The 21,399-nt window shown below is 43.2% G+C and overlaps 1 protein-coding gene across 1 annotated transcript; it reads left to right on the forward strand.

Moving 5' to 3' along the window:
• The first annotated feature begins 335 nt into the window (after positions 1–335).
• LOC102946554 (cysteine-rich venom protein pseudechetoxin-like) lies at positions 336–18,239 on the forward strand. The gene is made up of 8 exons (XM_007061717.3): positions 336–483; positions 3,390–3,451; positions 4,727–4,843; positions 5,439–5,526; positions 8,711–8,856; positions 11,532–11,626; positions 13,657–13,742; positions 16,111–18,239. The coding sequence occupies exons 2-8, from the start codon at positions 3,392–3,394 to the stop codon at positions 16,236–16,238; spliced, it is 720 nt and encodes a 239-aa protein (XP_007061779.2). The 5' UTR covers positions 336–483; positions 3,390–3,391; the 3' UTR covers positions 16,239–18,239.
• Positions 18,240–21,399: the final 3,160 nt, after the last annotated feature.

Here is a 21,399-nt window from a genome sequence, read left to right on the forward strand (position 1 = left end):
AGACAATGGCCCATGGTCTTTCCTTCTGTTAAACCAGCTCAGTTATGCCCAGTTACTCCATTGACTAGCTAAATTAATTGGTACAAGTGTAGATGAATATCAGATCCACTAAACCTTAGAGATTACAGAGAGTTGACACATCTAGTTAAGAGCCTTTGTGACATGAGTTTATACCGTTCACTCTAATTTGTAAGTAAATTTCACAATGTACAACTGTAAAGCAAAGATTTCCAGGCACTTTAAGTACGCAATAGGAGGAAGTAAAAATCAAATACAAACAACGTCTTTTTGCAAGAATGTATGAGAAACCCAGTGTTCTATCCAGTTCAATTAGGGTTTTATATTGCCCTCTGTGATGTTGACTCACCTTACCACAGCAAGAAACAGGTGAGCTATATATCATGCTCCAGTGAAGAAATCCATTCACTTCCACCAACTCTTGAAAGGTGCAGAAGACATTTCCTGTCTTCCCAGAAAGGAAAGGTAAGATTTACATTCCTTTATTTAACATACAGGGAATTTATTCTCAGGATTTAAAACATAATTTGCTACAAAGAAGGCTGTTGGAAACATTCGGGCACTCAGAGCAATATAATGCCTTGATTTTTTTCAATGAAATGGGGAAGACTAAAAAATAGTCAAAGGTTTAGCAAAAATAAGAAGAGAAAATATGGAAAGAATCAAGAAAAAATGAGAAGTACCCTTTACACTATGTGACTAGGCAACAAAGCAGCAGCTAAGCAGGGGTATTAAATAATAAGACTGGTCCGGTTTCATTTGAAAACAGATGCATTTTTGCTTGAGAAACTTGTGCACAGCCACAAATTTACCAAAAAATCTACCCATTGTCTAGTTCATAATGAAACACAGGAAAAATTAATGTTATTAAGAATATTTCTTTAATCTCAAATACTGGGGCAGTCATGCATAATATTACATTTGGAAATAGAAAGGTAAAGTTATAAGATAACAAATGCATGATAACGATACTTTAGAGTCAAACAAACACAGCACCATAAACATATATTAGCAGGAAAGAAAATGTATATTTATTACCCCTAAAGATCAGCATTAATCTGTTTAGTGTTAATATATTTTAGAGATTAGGAGCAGATCCTTAGCTCGTGAAAATGAACATAGTTGCATTGCCCGCTGAGGAACTGTCAATGCATAATGAATGCAGATGCCACAGACAGATACAATTATGAGATATTTTGCATGTACATATCAGTATCTGGGGAGCTGAGATTAGAACCTTAGTTGCAAAAAGCACAGGATTAGACCAGTTCAGCTAAAGCAGAAACTCTTTTAATGGTAGCAGTAGGAGGGCCCTTATCCTCTGTGTGGGTGAACTGCTACAGGACAATGTCACAAGGCCATTATACTACTCGATTGCCAATACCTCTCACTAGATACCTAACCCAAGAGGAGTGCAGGCAGACATTAAGACTGTGTAAGACAAAATGGACCAGTTCCCTAGCTGATACAAATGGGTGTAGCTTCACTGAAGCTGATAGAGGTACACCCATTTGCACCACCTGAGGATAGGACCCATTGCTTACTGTGTCATACAAGCAATATGATGAGCAGTGGAGCTGGCTATACAGGGAGAAAAATGCAACCTGCTTTTCCCCCACGCTCTCAGTCAACATGCTCTCTTTGCAAGTAGCTCTACAGACCCACTTCTGCGGCACATGGAAATGTCAGCTAACCCCATGGTCATTTTACCAAGAATACATTAAACTAAAACCAACAACCGCCTGCTAAACCAAGCACAAAATTAAGCTAATAACAAATCTACCTGGCATCATGCCCTTAAATGTACTAAGGCTGGGGCTTGGGCAATGGGCCAATGGAAGTGAATTGCAGCCCAGCCACTAGCCCAAGCCAGTTAAACCACAGGTACTTTGAGCCAAAGCCTCCAAGCTGATCCTAATGACAATGATAGGGAACAAAGATCACCAGAGATAAATGGGTCCTGGGCCTTACAGGGATTTGAAAATACTCCCGAGCGCTTTTTGAATTGCACCCAGAATGAAACAGAAATGCAGTGTAAGGATTCAAGCACACCTCTCACATGCTAAGAGTCCTGTCCAGTGCAAGAAATGGGCAGCTGCATTCTGCACTGGATAGGGCTATCGGGTGGACCACTAAGGCAGGCCTGCATCTCACCAGCTCATCACTATTCCAGTGCTGATCATTAACCACCTACTCATTGAACATGAATTCAGCAGACATCTGAGTGCTTATTCCTCTCAGTTATTCAGCTAGATTGTGAGTAACACTATGCATTCACACTGGGGAGAAGGAATCCTCCCTCAGCATTCTCATGTGAGCTACTCAAAGGTTGGGTAGGTGTAGGCAGAGTTACTTACCCACTTACTCCTTCCCCAGAGCAGGTGGAAGGGGAATGGACAGAGACTTAGCTCCTGCCCTTACCCACTGGCCAGAGTCATGAGGAAAGCAGTGAGAGCTGGGAGTAGAAGTTGACGTTGGTGCTATAGACCAGCAGCAAATTACTATTCTGAGAAGCAAGGAGACAGCAAGGGAGGAATTGAGGCAGAGAAGGATGTCTCTTAAGGATACTTCTGGGAGCTCATGCACCACCCCTTGCTCAGGGTTGTATCTAATGTCACCATCTAGCCCTAAATCTTACCTTTCTTCCATGCAGATGGCTATCTCCCTGCTTTTAATTATAAACTAGGGGCACTGGTGTGAACTAAACCTAAGGGGCTGAATTCAAACTGGGTTTGCACTGGCTTGTGCTGCTGTAACCTCAGGTGCATGGAGTAGAAAGTCTGTTGGGGAGACGTCTATGATACCACATCTTCAGCATCCCCTCCACAATGGGATGGACAGTATGGGCAAGTGCAATCCAGTAGGTAGCTAGGAGTATTGCAAAGGTGGGTAGTGCGCATGCTAATTCAGTGCATCCCCTCAGCAGTCTCCACAGGGAAGGTTCCTATGGAGCTCTGGCTAGAAACTAAACCTGTCACCACATAATGAAAGCCCCAAGACAGGGTGGCAGCAGTAGTAATGTCTCCCCTTCCTCCATGCAGAGAAATTAGTACCTCCTTCTACTACACTTAACTTAGGCCATTGTGTTTGACCACAGTCTAAAAGAAAACCCGCTAGTAGAGGAGCATGTACTGTGAGGAAAACATGGAAAGCTGGTTGGCTCATAGTGCTGATAGAAGTAACAGAGAGAGAAAGAAAGGAGGATTTTTCTCTCTAGTATAAAGACCTGGTGACAAAACCAGTACCTTTCTGATTGAGAAAAACCCTAGATATGTACAACACATGGGAGCACACTTCTGCTGGAATGTATTTAAATAAACAGAAGCTATAGACAGGAAAGAGAACTAAGCAGGTTATTCTTTCCTTTTCAGAGATGATTCTGCTGGCTGCATTCCTGGGCCTGACTGCTGTGCTGCAGCCGTCCAGCGGACAGGTAGGACGAGAGCTGGGTGGGAAACGTTTTTCCAACCCCATGAATATTCTGAGATTTCTGAAATTTCTTGTCTTGAAACAGGACAAAAAGTAAAAATTTCAACTATTTTTGCAAACTGAAAAAGAAAAACACATTTGGTTCAAGTCATTCGAAACATTCCACTTCAGTCATTTCAAAGCACTTCTCGTTGATTTTGACTATTTTTGGGGGTGGGGGTGAAATTTTAAACCCTGTTAAGTCCCTAAAGCAACACAAGCATTTAACGTGATTTAAGTCCTTAAAATGGCTCAAGTGTTCAAGGCAAACTAAAGGCCAGATCCTGCAAATACTTTCACGATTAACTTTACTCATATAAGTAGTCCTCTCAATGGCAATAGGATTACTCAATTCAGGCACATTAAGAAACAATCCTAGGATTAGGACCTAAGACCTTTGGCTGAGTGAGGCTGAATGAAAAGTGAAATGGCACATACATGCAATAATACTGACTGAGCTTAGATGTTCATAATTGGGAAAACTGAGGGTTATAATGAAAACTGTTTTGTAACCTTAGGAATGACATTCACGATCATGAAGAAATACTATAGTACACTAAAAGAAAAGGAGGACTTGTGGCACCTTAGAGACTAACAAATTTATTTGAGCATAAGCTTTCGTGAGCTGCAGCTCACTTCATTGGATACACTAAAGAACTCAAATTGTTCATGGTATTTTCACAGATGTGAAAGAAGACTTTCAAAATGTCAAAAGCTTCGGCAAAAATTTCCAAACAGATGCTTAATAGTCACATAGCTCCATATAAGAATCTCTTTGCTATATGTCTGTGCAGTTCTTAGCACAATGGGATCCTCATCAATGACTAGGGTTCCTAGGAGCAACCACAATGTAAATAAATAAATAATTCTATGTAGTTGTTCCTGTCTTTACCAGCACTGAATATGGCCAAATATACAGTATTTAGAAGAATCTGTCAATCTAAAAAAATCCTAAGATTAGATACTAATATTAGTTTCTCAGTTCTAAATTGTGCTCACCAGGAGCACATATGAAGTAGGGTGCTAGGTAACATAGAACACAGATATCAGAATCTGACCCATAATTTATTAATTAATTATTGATTCGTTCTGATTAAATTATTTTTAAAATATTTCATGAACTGATGATGTTTATAAAGACACACTACTTGGAATTAATTCCTAGCTTCGCTTATAAAATATTTTTTCACTCACACAACCTATCTACGAAAAAATCATTGTACTTTTTTTTTTTATTTAGACATCAGGTTTTGCTTCTCTGTCAACTGACAAAGCAGATCAACAAAAGGAGATTGTTGACAAGCACAATGCCCTAAGGAGAGGGGTGATGCCAACTGCTCGCAACATGCTGAGGATGGTAAGATGCATTTTGCAAACTAATCTGTAATGTATACTAATGTTACTAGGTTTCAGAGTAGCAGCCGTGTTAGTCTGTATCCGCAAAAAGAAAAGGGGGACGTGTGGCACCTTAGAGACTAACAAATTTCTTTGAGCATAAGCTTTCGTGAGCTACAGCTCACTTCATCGGATGCATGAAGTTACTAGAGAATTTGCAAGGGCAGAGCATTTCAGCCGGCAGAAAACGTGCCATTTGAATCTTTTCCCCAATAAGATGTTAGAGAACATAAGAGTTATCAAGGGAAGGGATCACTTTGCGGGTGACAAATCTTGCTACTCATGAACATCTCCTTTTCAAGTGAATGGAAAACCCATTAGCTCTGGTCTCCCACGTGTCTTGTGGTATGTTCTCTCTAGCTAGTCACCATGATATCTAGCCACCTAAGGTGTGCAGCTACAGAGCCCCTTCTCCTTTTACTGCCCAAATGAAAGAGAAGGAGTTGTCAAGATTTTAAACACTTTGAAAATGCAATATCCAAGTGTATGTTCTCTTCTACATTCTGCATTACTAAGAGGTGCACATCTGAACACGTAATGTTTCTCGTTTCATTAAGGAATGGAGTCCTGCAGCTGCAGAGAAAGCCAAAAGTTGGGCAAATGAATGTACTTTATCCCACAGTCCTGAAAACAGAAGGACAACTAGTAAGTAAAGTGTCAGTTTGAAATGAATAATGCATAATTCAAGCAATTTTCAGATAATATAACCCCATTCATATTTAAGCGGTATTAATATTTTGCTGAATGAATAACATTTATAACAGCGGAGTGTATAGATTCATCTATTCTGCTGTGTGATATTTAGAGTTAAGCAATATTCTTTTAATATAGACTAAATTTCAACATTAAAGAAATAATGAAAAATTTCCAAGAAATTTCACAATTTTTAATTTTGGGGAAAAAAGGAAAAAATTTTCAAATGTTTTTGTTGAGATTTATTTCCTTCCAATCCCCCTCCTCTGACTCCTTATCCCTAAACAGCTCTAACAATTTGAAAAGTATTTTATGGGAAGGTAAAACACTTTTAATTGAGGTCACAGAGTGATGAACAATGCAGTTGTTACTTTGAGCTTATTCAAGACTGGACCCAAAACAAAACAATGGACATGAACACTCCTGACACATGAGAAAGTTTGAATCCAGATCCAAATTTAAGCTTTGATTCTGATCTATGTTGCACCAGTTTTACACTGGTGTAATGCCACTGACTTCCATGGAGTTACTCCTAATTTAAGAATCATTGCAAGAAAACCTATTTTCTCAATATTTTCATAACAAACACCAGGGTGGATTAAGAACATAAGCACAGCCATATTGGTTCAGACCAAAAGTCCAACAGCACAGTATCCTGTCTTGCGACAGTGGCCAATGCCAGGTGCCCCAGAGGGAATGAACAGAACAGGTAATCATCCAGTGATCCATTCCCTGCTGCCCACTCCCAGCTTCTGGCAAACAGAGGCTAGGGACACCATCCCTGCCCATGCTGGGTAATAGCCATTGATGGACCTATCCTCCATGAATTTATCTAGTTCTTTTTTGAACCCTGTTGTAGTCTTGGCCTTTACAACATCCTCTGGCAAAGAATTCCACAGGTTGACTGTGGATTGTATGAAGAAATACTTCCTTTTGTTTGTTTTAATCCTGCTGCCTATTAATTTTGTTTGGTGACCCATAGTTCTTGTGTGATGAGAAGGAGTAAATAACACTTCCTTATTTACTTTCTGTACACCAGTCATGATTTTATAGACCTCAATCATAACCCCCCTCCGTCTCTTTCACAAGCTGAATAGCCCCTGTCTTATTTATCTCTCCTCATACAGAAGCTGTTCCATACCCCTAATCATTTTTGTTGCCCTTTTCTGAATCTTTTCCAATTCCAATATATCTTTTTTGAGATGGGGCGACCACATCTGCACGCAGTATTCAAGATGTGGGCATACCATACCATATGGAGGCTATATGATATTTTCCATCTTATTCTCTATCCCTTTCTTAATGGTTCCCAACATTCTGTTAGCTTTTTTGATTGCCGCTGCACATTGAGTGGATGTTTTTAGAGAACTATCCACGACTCCACGATCTCTTTCTTAAGTGGAAACAGCTCATTTAGACCCCAACACTTTATCTGTATTGTTGGAATTTTGTTTTCCATTGTGCATTACTTTGCATTTATCAACAGTGAATTTCATCTGCCATTTTGTTGCCCCATCACCCAGTTTTGTGAGATTCTTTTCTAGCTCTTCGCAGTCTGCCTGGGACTTAATTATCTTGAGTAGTTTTGTACCATCTGCAAATTTTGCCACCTCACTGTTTACCCCTTTTTCCAGATCATTTATAAATATATTGAATGGGATTGTTCCCAGTGCAGACCCCTGGGGGACACAACTATTTACCTCTCTCCATTTTGAAATCTGATAATTTATTCCTACCCTTTGTTGCCTATCTTTTAACCAGTTACCAATTCATGAGAACACCTTCCCTCTTATCCCATGACAGCTTACTTTGCTTAAGAGCCTTTGGTGAGGGACCTTGTCAAAGTCTTTCTGAAAATCTAAGAACATTATATCCACTGGATCCCCCTTGTCCACATGCTTGTTGACCCCCTCAAAGAATTCTAGTAGATTGGTGAGGCATGATTTCCCTTTATAAAAACCATGTTGACTCTTCCCCAACAAATTATGTTCATCTATGTGTCTGACAATTTTGTTCTTTACTATAGTTTCAACCAGTATGCCCAGTACTGAAGTCAGGCTTACTGCCCTGTAATTCCCAGGATCACCTCTGGAGCCCTTTTTAAAAATTAGCATCACAATTAGCTATGCTCCAGTCATTCAGTACAGAAGCTGATTTAAATGATAGGTTATAGATGACAGTTAGTAGTTCTGCAATCTCACATTTGAGTTTCTTCATAACTCTTGGGTGAATACGATCTGGTCCTGGTGACTTATTACTGTTTAGTTTATCAATTTGTTCCAAAATCTCCTCTAATGACACCTCAATTTGGAACAGTTCCTCAGATTTGTCACCTAAAAAGAATGGCTCAGGTTTGGGAATCTCCCTCACATCCTCAGCCATGAAGCCTGATGCAAAGAATTCATTTAGTTTCTCCACAGTAGCCTTATCGTTCTTGAGTGCTCCTTTAGCATCTCGATTGTCCAGTGGCTCCACCAGTTGTTTAGCAGGCAAAAAATTTTGCTATAAATTTTTGAGACTTTGACTAGTTGTTCTTCAAATTCTTTTTTGGCCTTCCTAATTATATTTTTACACTTCATTTGCCAGAGTTTATGCACCTTTCTATTTTCCTCACAAGGATTTAACTTCCACTTTTTAAAGGATGCCTTTTTGTCTCTCACTGCTTCTTCTACAGGGTTGTTTAGCCATTGTGTCACTTTTTTGGTTCGCTTCCTATGGTTTTTAATTTGGGGTATACATTTAAGTTGAGCCTCTATTGTGGTGTCTTTAAAAAGTTTCCATTCAGCTTGTAGATCCTTAACAGTAGCTCCTTGAAATATAGACATAGTTTATGGAGGAAACCAGAAGGCTGGTCCAGTATGAGACTATTCGGGATCTGAATCTTTGAATGCTTATGAGAATCAAAGTTAACCTTTGAACCATTGGGATTTACCCAACGCCATTCACTCATGACCTGGAGAGTGACAAAGGGCAACACTGTAGTGTGTGGATGTTCAGGAAATGAAACAAATTCTTCCCACCAGACTTTCCTAGAAATTTCTGAATCTTCTACTGGTTCTACCCACATGATGAAGCGCTTGTATCTTCTTAAGCCTCTTTCATCAGTTTTTGTGAATGGTTTCCTTTCCATTTTCAGCAGTGGGCTGTGGCGAAAATCTCTACATGTCAACTGCACCCAATTCCTGGTCAGATGCAATTCAAGCCTGGTACAATGAGGTGGAAAATTTCATGTACGGCATTGGACCAACCAAACCAGGTGCAGTAATTGGCCATTATACTCAGGTAGGGACCATAGCACCACTTGTTACATTCATGTTTTAACTGATACGTGTTTGACTAAATGATTATCACGGGTAGGAGAAATAACAGCTTCAATATATTTAAAGAAAACAAACACCATGAAGGATAAGAATTATTCCAACAGAGAAAAATTAAAAAAAAAATAAGAATATGGAAATTGTAGACTAAATATTATGACCAACTTCCTCACAGTGAGGTCTATTAGACCAAGGGATATGGTGGAAACCCTATGGTTTGGATATTTTAAAACTAGGCTAAACCAAGCTCCTTAAGTTGTAGGGAACAATACCACATTGGCAGAGGGATAGACTCGATAACCTACTAGATTTTTTTCTTGTGGGTGTAATGTTGTTCTTGCTGTACTGATGGCAAATTAGGTTATAAGTTATTATCTTCCCTTAGCGTTCCTTCAATAACTTCTTCAGACACATACACATTCACAAATTATAAACTAATCAAGCTAATTCTCCTACAGGTTAGGAAGGAAGAATGTGTGAGAGAATTTATTTGTATTTTTTTAATATTTTGGAGGCCATAAGTTATTACTGGAATGGGGGCGAGATAAGAACCTAGAGAGATAAACATCTCTAGATAAAAAGAAAAGGAGTACTTGTGGCACCTTAGAGACTAACAAATTTATTTGAGCATAAGCTTTCGTGAGCTATAGCTCACTTCATCGGATGCATTCAGTGGAAAATACAGTGGGAAGATGTATATACATAGAGAACATGAAACAATGGGTGTTACCATACACACTGTAATGAGAGTGATCACTTAAGGTGAGCTATTACCAGCAGGAGAGCGGGGAGGGGGAGGGGGGAGAAACCTTTTGTAGTGATAATCAAGGTGGGCCATTTCCAGCAGTTAACAAGAACATCTGAAGAACAGTGGTGGGGGGGAGGGCGAATAAACAAGGGGAAATAGTTTTACTTTGTGTAGTGACTCAACCACTCCCAGTCTCTATTCAAGCCTAAGTTAATTGTATCCAATTTGCAAATTAATTCCAATTCAGCAGTCTCTCATTGGAGTCTGTTTTTTAAGTCTTTTTGTTGAAGAATTGCCACTTTTAGGTCACAAATTGAGTGACCAGAGAGATTGAAGTGTTCTCCGACTGGTTTATGAATGTTATAATTCTTGACATCTGATTTGTGTCCATTTATTCTTTTACGTAGAGACTGTCCAGTTTGACCAATGTACATGGCAGAGGGGCATTGCTGGCACATGATGGCATATATCACATTGTTAGATGTGCAGGTGAACGAGCCTCTGATAGTGTGGCTGATGTGCTTAGGCCCTATGATGGTGTCCCCTGAATAGATATGTGGACACAGTTGGCAACAGGCTTTGTTGCAAGGATAGGTTCCTGGGTTAGTGGTTCTGTTGTGTGGTGTGTGGTTGTTGGTGAGTATTTGCTTCAGGTTGGGGGGCTGTCTCTAAGCAAGGACTGGCCTGTCTCCCAAGATCTGTGAGAGTGATGGGTCGTCCTTCAGCATAGGTTGTAGATCCTTGATGATGCGTTGGAGAGGTTTTAGTTGGGCTCTGAAGGTGATGGCTAGAGGCGTTCTGTTATTTTCTTTGTTGGGCCTGTCCTGTAGTAGGTGACTTCTGGGTACTCTTCTGGCTCTGTCAATCTGTTTCTTCACTTCAGCAGGTGGGTACTGTAGTTGTAAGAACATTTGATAGAGATCTTGCTGGTGTTTGTCTCAGGGGTTGGAGAAAATGCGGTTGTATCGTAGAGCTTGGCTGCAGACAATGGATCGTGTGGTGTGGTCTGGATGAAAGCTGGAGGCATGTAGGTAGGAATAGCGGTCAGTAGGTTTCCGGTATAGGATGGTGTTTATGTGACCATTGCTTATTAGCACCATAGTGTCCAGGAAGTGGATCTCTTGTGTGGACTGGTCCAGGCTGAGGTTGATGGGCTTGATCACTTAAGATGAGCTATTACCAGCAGGAGAGTGGGGGGATAATAGCTCATCTTAAGTGATCACTCTCCTTACAGTGTGTATGGTAGCACCCGTTGTTTCATGTTCTCTATGTATATAAATCTCCCCACTGTATTTTCCACTGAATGCACCCGATGAAGTGAGCTGTAGCTCACGAAAGCTTATGCTCAAATAAATTTGTTAGTCTCTAAGGTGCCACAAGTACTCCTTTTCTTTTTGTGAATACAGACTAACATGGCTGCTACTCTGAAACCCATCTCTAGATTGGTTTACAAACCCTGTAGAATCGGATTGTCTTAGACTGTCTGCCCTGAAGGGGCCATTATGACCCTCCAGTCTCACCAGCTGTGGGTAACACTGACAGGATATTTTTATCTAGTGAATCCTGAATCTTGCCCAACAGTCTGTGGCTGAACCAGAGTATGTGTTGTTTGTATGTATATGTCTTGATTTAAATATGCCAGGTGACTGAGAATCTACCATGTTGCTTGCGTTTCATTCCCATTACATCCTATAAAGGGTGAATAAGGTTATACGAAAACTACTTGCTTGTTTCTGGTTTCTCTCCTACAAGATGTGACTTATATTCTGCCACACTGTGTAATAAGATAATGTGCCCAAATCCAGCTTCATTCAAAACCTTTTAAAATGTACATTTGATATTAAAAATATAGTCTTTCACATTCACTCACGTAGTTACTCTTCTATCTCCAGGTGGTTTGGTACATGTCTTACCAGATTGGATGTGCAGTTGCCTTTTGTCCTGAGAGCGAATACAAATACTTTTATGTTTGCCATTACTGCCCTGCGTATGTATTAACTATAGATTTAATTGATTATTGGAATTCCTTCATGTTTTAATTCATTAAAATGACCCAGGAAACTTGAAGCTACATTGCAGATTGCATCATAATTTTTAGTGGGTTTATGGTCAGAAGGGCAATTCGGTCATAATGGTGTGCAGAAGCATACGTGCAAATTGCATTCTAAAATAAAACAACTCATAAAACCCTTAATAATTTCTCAGTGAGGACTGCTCTGCTTAAAAATCTAAGCATTCTTTTCTAACTGCTTAGTAACTGAGAAATACGAGCATCTTCTTTTTATCCAATAACTGCAAGAAGCTTTTCCTGGGGCATGTTACCCAATAACTGCCTCCTGCACAGGAGCGGATTTACCATGAAACAAACTGTGCGGTGGCAGGGGGCCCCCCAAATGCAGGACAAATATCTCACAATCTGCCCCCGAGTCCCGGCTGGTGGTGCAGCAGGGCTCAGGCAGGCAGGCTGCCAGCATGCCCTGGCCGGTGGCCCCACGCCGCTCCCGGAAACGGCCAGCTGCTGGCACGTCTCTGCACGCCCCTGACGGGGGGGAGGTGGCTCCGTGCACAGCCCCCAACCCAGGCAGCACACGGAGACCCGCTGTCCCCCACCCACCCAAGGGGTGTGCAGAGACATGCCAGCAGCAACGCAGTATGGCTAAGGTGGCTCCCTGCCTGCTCTGCCCCCCTCCCTCCACACTGCTTCACTCCCAGAAGCAGCCAGCATGTCCCTGCAGCCCCTGGAGGGGGGGGGGAGGTGTCTCCACGCGCTGCCCCCACCCTGAGCACTGACTCCGCAGCTTCCATTGGCCGGGAATTGCTAGGAGCTGCTGCCGGGGGGGGGGGGGGGGGGTGCCGGTCGCTTTGGGAGCCATGCCACCCGAGGGAAGCACTGCCCCCCTGCCCCCTCCCACACCCCAACACCCTGCCCTAGCCCAGAGCCTTCACCCAAACTTCCTCCCAGACCCCACACTCCTCCTCCCCTCCCACACCCCAATCCCCACCCCGCCCCAGAGCCCAACCCCTCACCTCCCACACCCAAACTCTCTCCCAGAGCCTGCACCCCACACCCCCTCCTGCACCCCAACCCCCAGCCCAGAGCCTGCACTGCGCACCCCTTACCCCTTCTCACACTCCAACCCCCTGCCCCAGCCCAGAGCCCACATCCAGCACCCAAACTTCCTCCCAGAGCCGTACCCCTGCACCCCCTCCTGTACCCCAACCCTCTGCCCCAATCAAGGTACCTCACTTTATTTTCATTTACTTCCCATTACTTATACTATAGGAGGAGGATGAAAAAAAAGAATGAAAAGTGTGGGGGGGAGCTAAGAGAGAATGTTATTTTTCTTGGCTGGGTCCCGAGGGGAGCCCCCACCCCAAAATGAAGTGCGCCCAGGGCCCCACTAACTCTAAATCCGCCACTGCCTGCAGCATTAATTGTACCTTCCTCTGAAGTAGCAGCGCTGGTCGCTGCGAGCCCTCTAATCAGGATGGCACACGAACACTTGCAAGTATTGTAAGCAATCGATCGTTAACAATAAAGCCAACAGGTAAGAGTTTCAAAGAAGTGCAGGGGGTTTGGCTATACGTCTTTGATTCATATTAAGAGTTACACTTTGACATTTGAAACTGTGATTTGATACACACCGGACTAAGGGTGTGTCTACCCTGCAGCCGGGGGTGCGTCTACATGAGCTGCAATGGCACCTGTGCTAGTTTTATTCTAGCTCGCTTGCAAAAGTAATAGTAAGCGTGCATCAAAACAGGCATCAGCCCAGGCTGGATAAGCCTGCCTGACCCCTCTAGGCACAGGCTCACTTGTGCAGCCTGTACTCAAGCCTGCCCCATGACGTCTTCACTGATTTGCAGCCTGGTAGCAGGATTAGAGCTTGTGAGGGGATGTCTGCACAACCCGCTAATCACACCCATTCCTGCAATGTAAATGTCCCCTGGGTGTAAATGAAGATGTGTGTTGTAGACTGGCTTTACATTTTATGCTGTTTAATTTTACCTTTTCAGGGGGAATATCAATTCCTTAAAAACACCTTACGAATCAGGATCCACGTGTGGAGATTGCCCCAATGCTTGTAACAATGGACTATGCAGTAAGTTTTAGCAATTTGAAGTATTAATAAGTGACAACTTTGCCACTGCAAAACAATGTTTAATTCCCTTGGCGGGAAGGCTTTGGGAAATTATCAACTCAAAAACCATGGCTCCAGAGCCAGACTGCAATGCCCTTACACACGCTCATTGCTAAAAGAAAAGGAGTACTTGTGGCACCTTAGAGACTAACCTTTTCTTTTTGCGAATACAGACTAAAACGGCTGCTACTCTGAAACCACTCATTGCTAAGCATGCCATGTTTGAAAATGAGCATGTGTCGGGGCTCGTGTAAGGGCTTCTGATGGGGGACTGGTATGTCTGGGGAATGTCATCGTGTCATCATGTCCCCCTCAAGAGAGAAGACTGAGGGGGTCATAGTCTGCAAAGATGTGCAATTTTGTTATAAAGGAGATGGCGATCAATTGTTCTCCACATCCTTCCAGGGTAGGACAAGAAATAATTGGCTTAGTTTACAGTAAGGGAGATTTAGATATCAGGAAAATCTTTCTAACTGTAAGGATAGTTAAGCACAGGAACAGGTTGGAATTCCCATCATTGGAAGTTTGGTTTTTTTTAAGACTAGGCTAGATTAACTTGTCAGGGATGGCCTAGGAATACTTAATTCTGCCTCAGCATTGGAGCAGATGACCTCTCAAGGTCCATTCCGGCCCTGCATTTCTGTGATTCTGTATTGAATAGGACTTTATACCATTAGTCTGATTTATTATTTGTATTGCGATAGCACTTAGGAGCCACTGTCATGGACCAGGACGCCGTTGTGCTAGGCACCACATAAATAGATAATGAATATTCCAACTGAAATCAGTGAGACAACTTGTGGAGTACGCAGCTGCTTAATATGAGCCAGGAGATCACCATTAACTCTGCCTCTTCCCCCGCCCCCCAAAAAAAAAAAAAAAAGAAAAGAAAAAGGAGCTTTTGAAAACATTTAAAATATTTAACACCTACAAAGGCAAGAGCAAGTTCCAACCAGGGTTTTAGACCAAATTAGTTGTCCAGTCCAAGTGGAGTAATGGCAATTTCCTACTTCTCATTCTGGGTAATAACCTTTGAGCCCCAGTGTGGAACTTTTACTCACCCTGGTGAGCTCTTACTCATGCAAGTAGCTCCGTTGGCTTCAGTGGGACTGAGTAAGTGCTCCTCCACCTGAGTGAGCATTGCACATTCTAGCCCTGGGTGTTTTATATACTAGACCCTTTGCCCGTGAGCAACAAGTTCCTTCTAAGCTTGCTGTGGTGCCTCTCTAATGACAGCAAAGCTGCCTCATGGTGTGCGAGAACAAGCTGGCTGAATGACCGAGTCTCTAATCTGTTATGTCTCCTCGTATGCCTCCCCAGGCAGAGAGAGGTGGCTCTCATCCCCCTCTCTCATATGGTAGACTGTCAGGGCCTTTTGCTAACAACCAAAGCCACTTGGATTTGTACTGTTGAGTGTATAGAAAAACCTGCCGTGGATTTTGCAGTTGTAACTTCCAAGACACACATATGGACAGATGGTGGAACTCCTGGAGGTGCTGCAACTGAGGCAGGCACAATAGTCCTGGGAGTAAAGGGACAGTATGGCTGCTGTCACCCTGTGAAATGATGCAGACAGCACACCCCACTGAATGTGCACAGAGGAGAATGGGGCCATTGCTCTGCCCTCCATTCAGCTCCTCTACTCATTTTGGGGTGACTAGCACCATCACACTGAGTCACTGAATTCCCTAAGGATGGAACTTACCCATGTGCAGAGGGTCATCACAAACCCGATGCCCCATTAAGGACCCACCAGTTGCTATTTTCATGGGCTAAGTTGGACTGTAATGTGGCACAGGCCTTGCACTGACCGTCAACACAGGGATGGATTTCACCCAGAGCTCAAAGTGAGATTGTGCCAAGCCCCGGGGCAAACGTGCAAGGGAAGTAGGACAGTTTCTTATGACATCTTCCTCCTGGATGACTGGGCCGATATATTGATACAGTCCACAGAATACACTAGGTTTGCAAATCTGGATAACTCATTCCTGGGACAAAAATGCTACTGGGAAATAAAGGACAGAGAACAGATCCCGTCTTTTTAAAATGAAACCAGCCTCCAAACCTGACTTCTCCTTATTGTAATGGTATTGTAATAAGCTGTATTAAAGCAAAAAACATTGCTCCACCTAATAAAATGCCTTGAATTAAGTAAACAATATTTCTGTGGCCAGTTAGACTTTTAGAATCTTACTGGGGAATAAGTAAAACTGTGCTGAAAAAAATACAGTGAAAAATGTTTATTTTGTCAAAATATGCTTTAACAAGAGGAAAAACACCCTACACTGTTTCCTTTAATATCTAATCTCATGATGTGTTTCATTTTCAGCCAATCCTTGTACGTATGTGGACACATACTCAAACTGTCCTGATTTAGCAAAGAACTATGGATGTGAACACTCCATGATCAAGAAATACTGTCTTGCCACCTGCCGTTGCGCCACTGAAATAAAATAACAGCCTCGGATTCCGCCCTTCATGGAAATTCTTCTTTCTAATGAGAGCACCTTTTAGAAAATCAGAGTCTCATCTTGCAGCCCTCATGTGTGTAGTCCTAGTGACTTCAATAGGGCTACTCATCTGAGTGTAGGATCTTGCCATTCAATTTAGGTTCTTATCCTACTTTAATTCTTTGTTTTAAAATGTTGTAGATTTTTCTTCTTTGCTTGAAATTCAGCATCTGACATGCTAGACTTAAATCATATTCAATGACTGAGATTTCGTCTCCATCAATAGCAACTACACTCTCTACAAAATACTATTTAAAGTACTATCTATCTAAAGATCAGTTCCTGCCAAGATATACATGTATAGTCCTTATTCTGTAAGTAATCCCATTGATACAATGGGCCAGACATCTCCATCTTCATTCATGTGGCGAGTCACCTTACTGCACAAGCGTTCCCGCTAGTTGCAACAGGAATACAAGGGTTGTAAGGTCTTAATCAATGGGAGTAAGGGTAGCAGAACTGTTCCCACTAAAAGTACTGAGGGCTGGATTCTGCCACATTTGATCACATGGAGTAGTACCTTACTCTGCAAATAAACCTGTGGACTGCATTGCAAGGAGGACATCAGAATTTGGTTCATTTAGATTAATTGGACTACTCCTAGTATAAGATACTACCCAGCATGAATAATAAGAGTGCCAAAATCTGACCCTCAGTGAAAAAGGGCTGTTGGAACAATGGGATCAATAAGCCTATTCTTGAAAGTAATTACCACACAAGGAAGGAAGGATTATGAGATAGGGAAATGTTCTTCTAATAACAAATAGAGAGCTGTCACCTGAGTTACTTTTAAATTGTCATTTCTGTATTACTCATTACATTACTTGTTCAATATTGCACAACTTGTTTTGGCTTTTATTACTTTTGCTTCATGTAAAATACTGTTTCACCAGGTTCCATGGAGTGTAAGTTTTTATCACAATTCTTTGTCCTTATAGCCTTGGTGCTGCAAGCAGTGTTTGACTGATATTCCTGGAAACACTGCAGAAGATCTGTAACACACAGTTATATTTTGAAGAGGTGACGTTTCTCGGGTAGAAAAAGTCAAAGAATGTAGACATCAGAGAAGCAATTCTAGTCCAAGTAACAACAAACAGACAAAAAGTTCTGCGGCTCACAAAGGGCCAAGTCGAATGAGTAAAGACTATTCATGTAAGGAGGTGGAATTTCACTAAGAATGAATTTGCCCTTCTCTCTCCTTCTTACATTCAGTCTGGCATCTGGTTTCCTTCCACCTCACTATCACAGAGAAGGAGTGTTATAGATAATACACAACAACTGTCCCTGACCTTTGGGAGAGAGCTGTTGCATTGGGCATTCAGCAGAGAGTGGATAACAATGAACCCACAGTTCCCATAGCATCCCTTTAGTTCTCCATAACACGACTTCTCCTTTAGGCACTCTGCCATGCAGGGCACCTCTATAGCGTTAAAGTCCCTGATTCACCAGAGTACTTAGGCAGATGCTGAACTTTAAGTGCAAGCTTATGTAAGCAAATGCTTGAAGTTGAGCACATGATTAAGTGCTTTGCTGAATCAGGGCCAAAAGCATGAGTAGTGAATAAACCATTCATTCATTTTACACCTGCCAAAAAAGTATTACATATGGATATGAAGAACATCCAAAGTTACAATTAATACAGTTTAGAAGGGATATTAAACCTTGTGCTTCAGGGATAAGCTAAATTCCAACTATTAGAGACAAGAATGAGAGCTAATGTGGGGAAAAGGGGATTGCAGGGTTCTTACACCTTCCTCTGGATTAGCTGGTACTGGGCACTCTCGAAGACAGGATACTGAATTAGATGGACCCCTGGTCTGGTCCAGTTTGGCACTCCCTAGGTTACCTATTGCACAAGTGATACCATATATGGAATGTGACTTCCTCTCTAAAACCTTATGCTGGCTTGTTGGCTCCTGTCTCAAAATACAGTTGTCGTCAGATGTTGGCTGCGTGTGTGTGTGTTTTCTCTGTGTGCTGTCCTGGCTCTGCACAGATAGTTGGCACAGCAGACCTTGATCGATCCGCCTGTTACCCGCACAAAATTCTCTTGTAACTCACACATTCAAGGGCACCCACCTTTACCCAGTTCCTAGGGCTCAAGGCGTAACCCTCTTAATTTAGGTACCATCACCCTTTCCCAGTTCGTAGGGTTCCGGGCAAAAAGCACCTAACTTTACCCCTCCATGGGCTCTGGGCTCTACTCCTCTGTGGCCTTCGGGCAAACACCCTTTCCCTGTGGACTCAGGACTTAATCTTTTGCAGGTTAACGGGGTCTTTTACCAGTGAAAGAGCCTTACACAGTAATATACTACATAACCTCTATTTATTAACAATCACCAAAACCAGAATGCACACGCTACACATACAGTGCTCTCCACTCCCAATAAGACAGATGAACTTTTCTTGATGGCCAGTCAGGATCAGGTCCATCTGGGGGACTCCAGTTTCTGCACGGTGTCATTGGCAGAGTGTTGCGGTCTGGCAGCTCTGATCTTTGGGGCTGTGTACTGGAGTTGGTTACCAAAGAACTTCCTTTTGAACCCCAGTTTATATAGTGAAATTTGAGTTCTGCTTTGCTATACCTTAACCAATCATTATACTGAAATCTATCTAACTAATCCTAACATAGTGTAACAAAATTTTTTAACCGATTATATCCCACTACCCTAATTAACTTACACCTAGCAAAATTAATTATACAGCAGACAGAAACAATTAAAGAGCCAGACAGAGACCATACAGGTAAACAATAGGGAAGTGGGGACCATAATGACAAAACAATAAAGAAACGAGGATTTCACAACCACAACTATTGATACATGATTTCTTGACAGACAGCATGCTATCAAACTAAGTTTTCTTTAAACATCTTAAGATCTATTTCTTTATCTGGTGATAGTGGGTGCCATTAGGATGAGGTCTCCTTCTTAACAGCCTGATATTGTATTGTTTTACTGTAATTTAGATGGAATGTGAGGATATGACTTCCTGCTTCCTAGCTAATGGCTGCTGCTTGGCTGCTCTTTTAATCTGGCTGCAGATGAAAGCGTTAGGCCTTACAATATGGCCGCAGACAAAGGCCTTATCCTTACACGCCCAATAAAACCACAGACCCGATTTAGTAGCGAAGGCAACCAGCCAGGTTTATTGTTAACGAAGCAAGGACCTAGTATCCCTTAGTCTCTACAGGACCACTAACACATGTATGCCTGTCACAACGGACCAGCTCAGTCAGTGGTGGGACTTTCCACTGCCTCCTAGCCTGGCCAAAGACACTTCCCGAGACTCCATTTTATACACCAATACAAACAAGTTATGTATTGCCCCTCTTACATGGGTAGTTACCACCCTCTACTATGTACATGTGGGTTCAAGCAAAACACTCTATCCATCACACCGTCCTCCTAACCTCATCTTTAGGTCAGCATGTTCCTGTTATCTTTGGGGAATGTGTCTGCACCATACTTGGTATCAGGGTGTTCTGGTACCTCTCTTCTGGAATGTGTTTGCATGAGTGTCCTATGCCTAGTACTGTGTGTGTTTTTGCAATACCAGCCCTGTTCTTGCCAGGCTCTGTGAGCTTGCAAGCCGGCATGTTTTATAGCAGGGCCTGCCTTCTGCTTACAGCCTGACTTTTGCTAACTTCGCTTTATATCAGCAAAGCTTGACCACTACTTTAGTTCGGGCCTTAGGCCTCACACTGGGCTTCTCATACACAGGGGTGGTGAGTTTTATGGGTCTATTGTGCCCGGGCTCCAGCAAATTCAGGGCCCCAGGGGCACGGCTCCACCAATGTTTGGGGTCTCTCCCCCAGACCCACCTGCCACTCCCCCGTGCGCCTCCCCTGGGGCCCACCTGCCACCCCCCCCATGCACCTCCCCCAAGCGTCCCTGCCAGCCCTGGGATGGCTGCCCCTGCAACTCTGCACTGTGCTCCTTCACCAGCCGCTGCCAGCTACAAGGGAGCAGTGCCCGGGGCAGGCTGAAGCGGCTGCCAGGGCCAGCCTTTGACCAGGTGATAAGGGCAGTTGCCCAGGGTGATGTGCTGATGGGGGCGCATTTGATACATCCCACATGATCTTACCTGCGGCCAGCCAGCTGGGCTTAAGGACGGGAAGTGTTCCTGCCAGCCCAGCCAGGGTCAGGGTGGAAGAGAAAAAAACACACATCCAAGCTGTAGTTTGAGGTACTCCTTCTCAGGTAACTCCTCTGGTGGGAGCAGCAGCAGGGGTGGGTGCCCGGCGGGATGCTCCCCACTCTCCCGGGACAGAGGGCGAAACCATAGAAACCATGGGGAGTAGGTGGGGCAGGCTGGGCTGGGTCCCGACCTGATGTCTGGGATGGGCGGCTGAGGTTGATGCAGGGTGGTGGGGAGGGCGGGGGTTGAAAGAGGAGTGTGTGTGCAGCTTGTCTCTGTGTGCTCCGGTTGACTGGGGGCTTGGAGCAGCCCTGTGATCTGGTTGTGTGTTAAGTGTAGCGCAGATTTGGGTCCATCCCCACTTAGAATCATAGAATCATAGAATATCAGGGTTGGAAGGGACCTCAGGAGGTCATCTAGTCCAACCCCCTGCTCAAAGCAGGACCAATCCCCAACTAAATCATCCCAGCCAAGGCTTTGTCAAGCCTGACCTTAAAAACCTCTACGGAAGGAGATTCCACCACCTCCCTAGATAACGCATTCCAGTGTTTCACCACCCTCCTAGTGAAAAAGTTGTTCCTAACATCCAACCTAAATCTCCCCCACTGCAACTTGAGACCATTACTCCTTGTTCTGTCATCTGCTACCACTGAGAACAGTCTAGATCCATCCTCTTTGGAACCCCCTTTCAGGTAGTTGAAAGCAGCTATCAAATCCCCCCTCATTCTTCTCTTCTGCAGACTAAACAATCCCAGTTCAGCCTCTCCTCATAAGTCATGTGTTCCAGTCCCCTAATCGTTTTTGTTGCCCTTCACTGGACTCTCTCCAATTTCTCCACACCCTTCTTGTAGTGTGGGGCCCAAAACTGGACACAGTACTCCAGATGAGGCCTCACCAATGTCGAATAGAGGGGAACGATCACGTCCCTCGATCTGCTGGCAATGCCCCTACATATACATCCCAAAATG

This window comes from Chelonia mydas, chromosome 3 (genome assembly GCF_015237465.2).
Source record: "Chelonia mydas isolate rCheMyd1 chromosome 3, rCheMyd1.pri.v2, whole genome shotgun sequence".
Lineage (NCBI taxonomy): Eukaryota > Metazoa > Chordata > Testudines > Cheloniidae > Chelonia > Chelonia mydas.